Genomic DNA, 10,965 nt, shown 5'->3' on the forward strand with positions numbered 1-10,965 from the left:
GATCGTGGTGATGTCGAAGAGGATGACCGTGGCGACGGTTAACGCTGGTCTGCCCCACCTCCTCCCAGGCAGCCTGTGAGACGTTCGACGTGCGAGGCAAGCACCTCATTCAGATCCCCAAGCTCTACACGTCCAACGTGACCTGGGACCCACGCCGCTACAGGCTCGTGCAGGACTCACAGCCTCTGGACCTCAACAAAGGTACCCGCAGCCCTTCCTGCGGGGACGGCGGCCTCTGACACCGAGTCGGGGCTCGAGGAGACCGCTAGGACCCTCAGAACAGAGGCAGCTGGCCTCGTTGCAGCCGGGAGCCTGCCGGGTGCAGGACTGGAGAACTCGCTTCAACCCTCAGGGAGCCTGTTTCAGGAGGAAGCCCCGGGCGGGTGACAGAAAGGGCAGCCAGCACGACCGGAGGGCCTCCTGTGTGCCAGGCACTGTGCTGGGCGCCTCCCCACCCCCACCCTCAGTGAGCCCTGACACTCATCTTGTAAGAAAGGCACAAAGACCAGGGCTCCTGGCTGGCCCAGTTGGTAGGGCAGCTGACTCCTGATCTCGGGGTTGTAAGTTCGAGTCCCGTGGTGGGGGTGGAGGTTACTTAAAAAAAAAAAAAAAAAAAAAGAGGAAGGGCACAAAGACACTGATGTTTGGGGAGGTGACGCAAGTTGGTAGCCTGTGGCCGGGCCGGTATTTGAGCCCCAGCTGTGCAGCTCCGACGGCTGCCGAGTATTGTCAATACCATCTTGTGGAAGCAGTCCCACGCTGCCGTCCGTGACTCGTGACGGTGGCTTCTAGACCCTGTGCCTCGGCGATTCCTCTTTTCTTGGACCATGAGCACAGCAGCCCTTAGTCTCCCACATGTTTAGGACACCCCCGGCTTCAACTAGGCTCTCCTGCAGACCCAAGCTGTGGGGGAGACCAGATCTCCATCTTTGGGCACCTCATGCGTTTCCCAGCACTTAGCAGCAGCACAACTATGCTCTGTCTAAGCAAGGGTCTTTATTTGTGATTCAGAAACACAGACTGGGGCGGAGGGGGAGGGAGAAAGGACAGAAACCCAACACCATCACAGCAGGACAGCCCAAGGGTAGTGTCCGGGGATAACGGACTCTGATACACGGAGGCTGGCCCCAGCGACACTTCAGAGCCACTTTGCCACGACTTCCTCTCTGCCCCCCGCAGCCCTCAGCAGTATGCACGCCAAGAACGTGTTCACCATGAGGCTCAAATCACAGCAGAACCTCCAGAGTCCGCAGTCCAGGTAAGGGACGCTGCAGGCTCGCCTGAGTGACAACCCACGGATTTACTTTAGTGAAGGAAAGACCAGAACAAGTCAGTCTTTGAAAGGAGGGAAGTGTCCCCTGGTAATAGCAACGACGCGACAACTTCGTTAGGACCAGCTGCCTGCTAACGCCTGCGACCTCCAGCGCCTCTAGGTCTGGTCTCCAGTAACCGTGGGCCAGTTCCTCAGCTTGAGAACCGGCCACCTGCTCTACCAACCTGTCCTTTGTCACTAAACCCTTTCAGCAAAGGTGGTGGGCGAGAGAGACTCACACCATTTGGCTCTTTCTTAAGAATGTTCAGGAAAACTTTTGTCAGGGAAGGGCGTTTCCCTGCCAGGAGAAACCGGTGTTCTGGATTCCCTGGAGGTGGGCTGTGCTGTCCCCCCCACACCCCCCATTCATTAGGAAAACTGGGCTTTGTTCCGATTAGAGCCAGATTTGTGCAGGGATTTGTGCAAGAAGGGGTTTTCCTAATGCGAATCTCTCCCAGTGCGATGCAAGTCCGCGTGGCTCTGAGGTGTAGTAAGGGGAGTGTGTGGCCCACCCTCTCCCCACAGAGAAGCCCCAGGCCCTCCTGACGCCCCCGGCCTCGGGGCGGAGGGGGGGATGCCAGCGACCCATGCTCACGGAACTGGGCAGGAAAATGAAAAGAGGGCACATTTCCTGGGGAAGCTGGCGCGCCCATCAGGAGCCCTGGAGGAAATCCTGGTGGCGTCACCAGAGGCTTCTCTTTCCCTTCTCCAGCCGCGCCACCCTCCTGGTGGTGCTCTCCTGTGAGGATGGCCACCGGCTGAGCTACGTGCCCGGGGAGCACCTCGGGGTTTTCCCAGGCAACCAGCTGGCTCTGGTGCAAGGCATCTTGGAGCGGGTGGTGGACGGCCCTGCACCCCACCAGCCCGTGTGCCTGGAGACCCTCAGCGAGAGCGGTGAGCTGCGCACGGTGGCCCCAGCAACCCCCCCCCAGCCCCGCTGACTGGCTGGTCCCGCGCCTGCGCTCTGGGCAGCTGGCCCCGTCCTCCCTGCCGCGTGGGTGGGTGGGCCGCGCAAGCCCATGCTAATGCAGCTTTGCCAGCAGAAGGGACGCTTCTTTGGGACAATCTGTCCAACCCAGAGGCTGGGGGGTCTTTTTCCCTTCATTCATTTGCTCACCCAACCACTTTTTGTGTTCATTGATGGATTCACTGATTTTTCCATCGAAATTTCAACTGGTCGCATCTATATACCAGGCAGGGCCTGGGCGACAAACATGAATGAGGCTCAATATCTGTACTCAGAAAGCTCACTACTGAGTACGGAGGGCAGATCTGCAAGAATATTCATCACCACCACCACCATCATCCCAACAGTAGCGGCTGGCATTTGTTGGGTAATGACTAGATGGCCTCATTTACATGCCGTGCCTCTTCAGTCCCCACAAGAGACATGCGTGTGCCGTTTGCCTGAGGACGTAATGGAGAAATGTGGGAACAGTGTAGAAATGCTGTGCTTTGAAAGTTCAAGTCCCTGATCCGGCACTTACTAGCTATGTGACCTTGGGCACGGGAGTTAACTTCTCGAAGCTTTATTTCTTGTCTTTAAAGTGAAGCTAAAAGAGCCATCTTTGTAGAGTTGTAGTGGGACTAGATGATTAGGCGCACATGTCCCCTTCGTCATAGTTCCTGGCACCGAATAAATGGCAGGAGCAGAGGAATGTGCGCTCCCTGCAGGTTAATGAACGTCTGTCCGGAAGCTCAGGGAAGGGGTTAACCATGCCCTGAGAGCCTCGTGGGGTCCCAAAGTTTATCACCTCCTCGCGCATTCACGGCATTGTGATTTCACACTGCTTATCCACCGAGGGCCTCACTTATCCCCACCTTACCCTCCTGGTCATCCTCACCTGGAAGGTCTGGAACACCCCCTTCCCCTGCTAAGGTGAGGCCCAGTCTGTGTGGTGAACACAGCACAGGGCAGAGGATAGGTACTAGGAGAGATAAGCTCATGAGATCAACACTTGCGAGCCTCCCAGCCCATAGGACTAGCCCTCTGGCCTTCGTGATAGCCACGCCTCCAAACAATGTGGGCCCCAAAAGAGAGCGGCCACGATAGGAAAAGGAGGGTCATAGAGGCAAAGTGTGATGTTGTCCCTCACTGTCCAGGAGAATGTCCTGTGACTGTAGGAAGACAGATGTGTGGTTCTTCAGGCCTGAGGTCTGGATGAAATTACATAATACTAATATTTTTACCTACTACTAAATACTGATATCTATTTTTTAATTTTTTTAAATGTTTTTATTTCTGAGAGAGAGAGAGATGGCGTGAGCAGGGGAAGGTCAGAGAGAGAGGGAGATACAGAATCTGAAGCAGCTCCAGGCTCTGAGCTGGCTGTCAGCACAGAGCCCAACGCGGGGCTCGAACCCACGAACCGTGAGATCATGACCTGGGCCGAAGTCGGGCACTCAACCGACTGAGCCACCCGGCTGCCCCTAAATACTGATATCTATTGAACGTGTATGTGCCAGACACATAACAGTGCTTCTACAAACCCAATGACACAGGGTTTGTTACCACGTCCATTTTACAGAGACAGAACCAAGACTCAGTGTGTCCAGTCACCTCGCTAGTAAGTAGGGAGCCAGAGTTTGAACCCATGTCTACTGGCTCCAGGGTCCACATTATAACTGCCCCCCATACTGCCTCTTGAGACTTCCCGCTTTACTCTGGGCTGATTTGCTGTTCACCCAGTACCTCTTGGTATAGCCCCAAGGGACTGAAGTCACAGGCTTTTCTCTAAATGCATAACTGGTCTCTGGGTCAGTCTTTGGTGAATTGAGTTACTGCAAGTCTGTAGTTCACCTGTGGTTGTTTTGCAGAAGTACCTGTCTGAACCAGAGAGGGACTGAAGTCTGGTGCATAGTTAATTTTTCAGGATCGTGTCAACCTGGGTGCTCTTTAGAGGGCTGTTGCTCAGCCTTCCAAGGCAGCCCTAACTCTGAGCACCACTTTCTTGCATGTGAATTGGGCACATGAGCACTTTCGCTGTCCCTGGAGACACAAACTCAGTGTCTTCTCTCCCCATAGCTGGAGGGTGGAGGGTGTTTTCCCCAGAGGCCTCATCAGGAAACCTAAATGAGGGCTTTTTGCCATCTTGACTCCTTCTTTCCCTGTCCAGGAAGCTACTGGGTCAGAGACAAGCGGCTGCCCCCATGCTCGCTCAGCCAGGCCCTCACCTACTTCCTGGACATCACCACCCCCCCTACCCAGCTGCTGCTCCGCAAACTGGCACAGCTGGCCACGGAGGAGGCAGAGCGGCAGCGGCTGGAGACCCTGTGCCAGGTAAAGGTCGGGGCTGGTGGGCAAAGGAAAGGCAGGGTCCTAGGATGAGGGGAGCCAGAGCCCAGAGCGAGTCCTTAAGCTGCAAGGAGAAATCCTCCTTCGCTTTCCAGAGTGAGACTTGTCAAAAGCCGGTGTGAGGTCCGCCTCCCCTCCCATCTCGTACTAGGACACAGTTGCTTTGAGCGATTGGAATTTGTCTTAGTGTCCGCACGGTACTACCAAAGTGCACTTCATTAGAAATTAGCCAGGGGGCGCCTGGCTGGCTCGGTGGGTAGAGCATGCAACTTTTAATCTCCAGGTCATGAGTGCAAGCCCCCCATTGGGTGTGGAGCCTACTTAAAGTAAAATAAAAATAATAAAAATAAAAATAAAAATAAAAATAAAAAATAAAATAAAATAAAAATAGAATAGAATAAAAATAAAAGGGCTAGAAAATGAGAGCCACTCTTATCTTTGTACATTCCCGAAACCTGGAATAAGCCTGGAACTTAGGAAGTGCTGGAGAATGGGTGGTGAGGATGAGCGGATAAATAGACATAGTGACAGATGGGTAGTTGAACTAAATAAATTAACGAGAGGATGCATTAACTCATCGGCAACTTGCTAGGCCCGTGGCTTTGCAAAAGGCACTGGGTGGCATTATTACCATGATCTTTAGCGTCGATTATCTTGATTCCCACCACGTCCACTGCTATTATTCTGTGGCTGCTCTGGACTGACTCGGCACATGTTCTCCCATTTAATCCTTTCGATATTCTCCGTGAAGCAGATGATGCTATCCTCATCTCACATTTCACAAAGGTTAAGTGATTGGGACAAGATCCCACAGCTGGTAAGGGCATCCATTCAAGATTTGAACCCAGGCGTGTATGACTTCAAAGCCCTGTCTGCAATTAGATGATAATAAAGATTTGACTCCTGCCCAACGGTGCCGTTCTAAGCACCGAGATCAGATGAATGCTACTCACTGACCTGAGTTCCTCCAGGAAGGGACCATCTTCTTTCTCTCCAGCTTGGTAGTCTCAGCACCTTGGACAGCGCCCGGCACTTGGCCGTGTGTGCCGGTGTGAATGCGCAAATGAATGAATGCTGGATTGTGACTGCCTCCTGGCTCCCTGTGGGGCAGGTGCCAGGAGTCACACTGCCCTTGGCTTTCAGCCCTCAGAGTACAACAAGTGGAAGTTCACCAATAGCCCCACATTCCTGGAGGTGCTGGAGGAGTTCCCGTCCCTGCGCGTGTCTGCTGGCTTCCTGCTCTCCCAGCTGCCTATTCTGAAACCCCGGTACTACTCCATCAGTTCGTGCAGGGCCCGTACACCCACGGAGGTCCACCTCACTGTGGCTGTGCTCATGTACCGCACCCGAGGTAAGGCTGGGAGGGGCTCTGGAGCCGTCCAGCTCTGCTGTCCTGGGCAGCTGTTCAACATCTCTGAACTGTGGTCTCTCCTCAGCAGTTAAAAAGCCACCCTCCAGGGGAGCCTTTGTGGCTCAGTCAGTTGAGTGAGTGTCTGGCTCTTGATTTCGGCTCAGGTCATGATCTCGCAGTTTGTGGCTTCAAGCCCGACATTAAGCTGCCAGCGCAGAGCCTGCTTAGGATTCTCCCTCCCTCCTTCTCTCTCTCTGCCTCTCCCCCACTCACTGTCTTGCTCTCTCTCCAAATAAATAAATGTTCAAAAACCCCTACCTCGCAGAGTGTTAATAACAATACAAGGTGTGTGGGAGGGATTACTATGAACCAGGCACTAAGCTAACACTTTTGTATAACCGTACGTGGTAACCATGGGAGATGGGGGCTGTTTACATTTTACAGGTGAGGAAACTGAGGCACAAAGAGGTTAAGCCGCAAATCACACTGTTAGCAAACAGAGAACTGAGGTTCAAACCCAAGCAGTCTGACTGCTGAGTCTTCCCTTCTTCGCTCCACTGCCCTGCTACTGTTGGGACAACTTCATGAGATCAAGTGTAGAAAGCACCCCATGCTTCCTGGGAGCCCAGCGGTTCTTCTATTCCTGACAGTCGAGCCTGGGTTTAGGGGCAATTGTGCCTTGATTGTTCACTCAGTCACTCACTCATTCAGCGATGGTTTATTCCATATCCTTCTATGCTTGGCCTGGTGGTGAATGTGGAAACAAAACAGACAGTTTCTGCCCTCATGGAACATCCCGTCTAGAGAGGGCAGTGAAGAGAGACTCGTAGCGATAGACGGTTGTCATTATGCAGGTGCTAAGAAGGAAGACACAGGGTGCTCTAGAGCAGAGGGCTAACAGATGGGCTAACATAGACTGAGAGGTCCACAACCTTGTCTACTTGGACTTGGGCCTCCGCACTGGGTGAACTGTACCCTGTAACTGAGCATTGCCTGGGTTGGTACAAAGCACAGTCACACCATTTCTAAATGCTGGGCAGAGACTGTCTGGTCTGTTCGAAAACATCTGCACAGGCCAAGTCTCAGTCCTCAGGCAGGGGGAGGGGAGGTGGGGACATCATGTGAGAGTGGGATTCCATTCAGAGGGGAAAAGGGCCTTCTCAGGCTGATTGGGACAGCTTTAAATGCTGGGCCTTTGGGAAGGGAATGTAGACCAGAGAAAACAGGGGTTTCCACAGGCCCAGGAGGGGCCGCTCGGGGAGACAGTGAATGTCAGAGCAGACCAGAATGTTCAGGAAGCCAGCTGTCACCCAGGGTTCCTACCAGCAAGGGCTTTACCTCATGAAGACACTGTGGGGTAGTGACTGTGGCCAGAGTGCAGGGCCACTCTGTGCTGTGTCATCAGAGCTGAGTGGTGGACCAGGAGACTCCCTGGAGAAACTCTTGGAAGGAGCTTGGCGTAGGAGTCAGGGAACCTGAGCAGGGGCCTGATTTTACTGCTGCCTGAGTGACCTTGTACAAGCCACATTCCTTCTCTGAGACTCTGTCTCTGGAGGGAGAGACTTACGAAGTGCCTGTCAGCTCTCCCCGCCTCCGCTGCGTAGAGGGCGGACCGCAGGACGGGAGAAGGACTGGGGACACTCCAGGAGGCTCGTTGGCATGGGAGGAGCCTCTGGGACAATTCCCCCCCAGGGCATGGGGGATGATGTTGGTCATGTCTCTGTTGTCCTTGCAGATGGCCAAGGTCCCTTGCACCACGGTGTCTGCAGCACATGGCTCAGCGGGCTGAAGCCCCAAGACCCAGTACCCTGCTTTGTGAGAAGGCAAGCACCCCCTCCACCCTGTCCATTGTGGGACCGCTGGCCCCTGGGAGCTCTGGTTTGAAAGGGAGGCATCTGGGACTTGGGTGCCATGCTGGGCCCCTTGGCCCATGAAGAAGGCATTGGGGTCACCCTGGGCCTCCCCATTCTGTCCCTGGCAATAGAGCGTGGCCAGGTCTCCAGCAGACACAGGGATGATAGCAGTGGGGGTGGGGGTCCTGAGAACAAGGAGTATCAGCCCTTTTTCAAAAGGAGCCCAGGGCGAGGTGGTGGTGTGCCCGGACAGGGGAAAGGAAGCGGCCTACAGGACTTGGAAAGTCCCGTTTGAGCTCGTTGCCTCCTCCACCCTCACACCACCTCCCCCAGCTGCACCCCACTTCCCCAGCCTCTGCCCAGCATGTGCGTCCACCCCAGGGTGTCTGAGGACTGGTTTCTTGATCTGTCCCCTTTAGTGTCGGCGGCTTCCAGCTGCCCGAGGACCCCTCCCAGCCCTGCATCCTCATTGGGCCTGGCACAGGCATCGCCCCCTTCCGCAGCTTCTGGCAGCAGCGGCTCCATGACGCTGAGCACAAAGGTACAGTGAGAGGGTTCCCGGCGGGCGGGGAGGGGACTCCAGGTCGCCTAGCATCTCCCCGGGAGTAGAGCGGCAGCGACCGGAGGGGTGTGCCCCCGCCCACAGACGTTTCCTTGCCCCCTCCCACTTGCCCCAGCCCGTGTGGACAAGCGATCTGAATGCCCCAGGCCTCAGTTTCCTCATCTGTAAAGTGGGGACGATACTAGATCCCAAACTTTGGGCGTGAAAGGAGAAGTCAGGTTGGTCGCTGGGCTCGGCAGGCCCTCTGGTGGCCATCCTGGTAACTGCCGCCTGCGGCGTCCTGCAGGGCTCCGGGGCGGCCGCATGACCCTGGTGTTTGGGTGCCGCCGCCCAGAGGAGGACCACCTCTATCGGGAGGAGATGTTGGAGATGGCCCAGAAGGGGGTGCTGCATGCGGTGCACACAGCCTATTCGCGCCTGCCTGGCCAGCCCAAGGTAAATGCGGCCGCTGCCCCTGCAGGGGGAAGGGGAGACTTTAGAAGCTCAGTCTGGCGGGTGCCCCGGTTCACCACGAACAGCCCCTCGCTCTCAGAGCCTCCGCCTCAGCGCTGAAATGCAGGCGGGTCCACAACCGCAATGCTGTGAAGCGGTCGTGTTCACTCTGTCAGGAGAAGAGAGGGGCCCCGGGACGTTCAGGACCAAGCAGGGTCACATGGTGGGTTGGACCCCAGTGCCCAGCTGACCAGAAGCGATCCCCCAGGGTACACGACTGCCTGGGAAGAGGTGGTCCGGGCCGGCTTTATGGTCCAACACCAGGCCCCGTTGACGGTCCCTGCTGCCCTGGGGGGTTGGGACAGACCCCTGCCTCAGCCCCCATAAATTTGTTCCAGCCAGGCTCCTCCCGGGCCCAGTGCTCAGTGTCCAGTGCTCGGGTCACTGGGCATCTTGTATGGAGTGAGAGCAGACTCCTAGATTTCTGTATAGGTGGGGGGCCCCAGGCCCGTGCCCTGCGCTGAGTTAGAGCGGGGATTCCATGAACTTGGCACTGAGAGGCTGCCTTTACTGGGGTGTAGGCAAGGGGTCCTCCAAGCCCAGGCAGGGGGAGGGGCTTGACCGATGCCTCTTTGAAGCATGATGAATTCAAAGTAAGTGCAGACGTCGGCTTCTTGAGAGCAAGGCTTGGGGGGAGGGGGGCGATGCTCATCTCTCTGGCCGCAGCCCAGGCCTACGCTGGGCGGGATGCAGGGCACCTCTTCCTCCTGAACCTGACCCTCACCCTGCGGCCCATCATGTCCCCTCACCGCCCCCGCCCTGGCCCGCAGGCCTGACTGTGAGCCTCACCCCAGCCCCCCGAAGGAGGGGCCCGGACCCAGCACGCCTTCCGGTTTCAGGTCTATGTTCAAGATGTCCTGCGGCAGCGGCTGGCCAGCGAGGTGCTCCGCGTGCTCCATGAGGAGCAGGGCCACCTGTATGTCTGCGGGGACGTGCGTATGGCCCGGGATGTGGCCCTTACCCTGAAGCACCTGCTGGCCGCCAAGCTGAGCCTGAGCGAGGAGCAGGTTGAGGACTATTTCTTCCAACTTAAGGTACGGTGGCTGGCGTGTGAGTCTGGGTGGCAGGTTGAGGACCCGGGCAGGGAGATCAAGACTCGGAGAGTCAGGTCCAGGGGAGTCCTGAACCTCAAAAGAACCCTACAGGTGGCTGGAGGTCAGCGAGATGGGCTGTTAGAAGGCTTGAGCGTCCGTCCAGGGCTGGCTGCTCAGTTAGACAAAGGCTACTCGTTCGTTGCTTGACGCCAAGACTTCTCAGAGCCGCTAGCATGTGCCGCGGCTCCTCGAGGCCGGGAGAAAGGACCCAGCATTTTCCGAACATGTCTCTCTCAGAGCCTGCATTCCCCGGAGCCTCTTGTGGGACAAGCACGAGGCAGGCTGGGGGGTGGATTGGGTGGTTCGTGCCCGCACAAGTGCTGATGGGAGGGAGAGCCCAAGTGGGATTCAGGTGAATCCTGCAAGCGTGACAGTCGTGAAGGCAGATAGCTCATGAGCGGACCCGGGGTAAGGATGCCGGGGAGCCCCAGGGGCTCGTCCCAGCCTGGACCTGAGGAGCGGGCCGTGGCCGGACCAGCAGCGCTCACCCGCTGGCCTGCTTTCCCTTAAAGAGCCAGAAGCGCTACCATGAAGATATCTTCGGTGCTGTCTTTCCCTACGAAGTGAAGACGGACGGGGCCGCAAGGCAGCCCAGCGATCCCCAAGTGCCAGCAGCCCATGGGCCACGTGACAGTTGCTGCCACGGAACTTAATGAGGGAGCCAAGCCCCAAGTATCTGAGGTCATGGGGCCTGGAGACAGGGAAGGAAATTCTAGCCCTGAGCTTCACGTCTTAGTTCCCCAGCTCCTTCCCCACCAGGCCCTGTACTTGACCTGCTACCAACTAGCAGCCTGCACTGAGTGGAACCTCTGGGCTCCCCTGAGCCCACCCCTCCCGGGTAACGGACAGCGGGGGCTTCCTGGGTCCCTTGAGGACTGAGTCTGCAGTGCCGGGCCCACCTGGTGGGTGACCAGGACAGAATCTTCTTCGGATTGCAGCCCTTTCCATGACCCCCAGGAGGCGCTGTCATGCCACCTGTATTTAGCACAGAGCCCCCCCCCCCCCC

General features: G+C 56.6%; 1 protein-coding gene across 1 annotated transcript in view; it reads left to right on the forward strand.

The window, feature by feature from the left end:
* The window catches only part of NOS2 (nitric oxide synthase 2), a 38,611-nt gene that overhangs the window by 27,476 nt on the left and 170 nt on the right, over positions 1-10,965 (forward strand). Inside the window, 12 exon segments of the mRNA XM_077749934.1 lie at positions 69-201; positions 1,180-1,258; positions 2,025-2,206; positions 4,429-4,592; positions 5,751-5,958; positions 7,694-7,781; positions 8,231-8,352; positions 8,660-8,808; positions 9,705-9,899; positions 10,472-10,714; positions 10,717-10,836; positions 10,839-10,943. Coding sequence (XP_077606060.1) covers positions 69-201; positions 1,180-1,258; positions 2,025-2,206; positions 4,429-4,592; positions 5,751-5,958; positions 7,694-7,781; positions 8,231-8,352; positions 8,660-8,808; positions 9,705-9,899; positions 10,472-10,714; positions 10,717-10,836; positions 10,839-10,943 — 1,788 coding nt within the window.

Source organism: Crocuta crocuta, unplaced genomic scaffold, assembly GCF_008692635.1.
Source record: "Crocuta crocuta isolate KB4526 unplaced genomic scaffold, BGI_CrCroc_1.0 scaffold149, whole genome shotgun sequence".
In the NCBI taxonomy this organism is placed as follows: domain Eukaryota; kingdom Metazoa; phylum Chordata; class Mammalia; order Carnivora; family Hyaenidae; genus Crocuta; species Crocuta crocuta.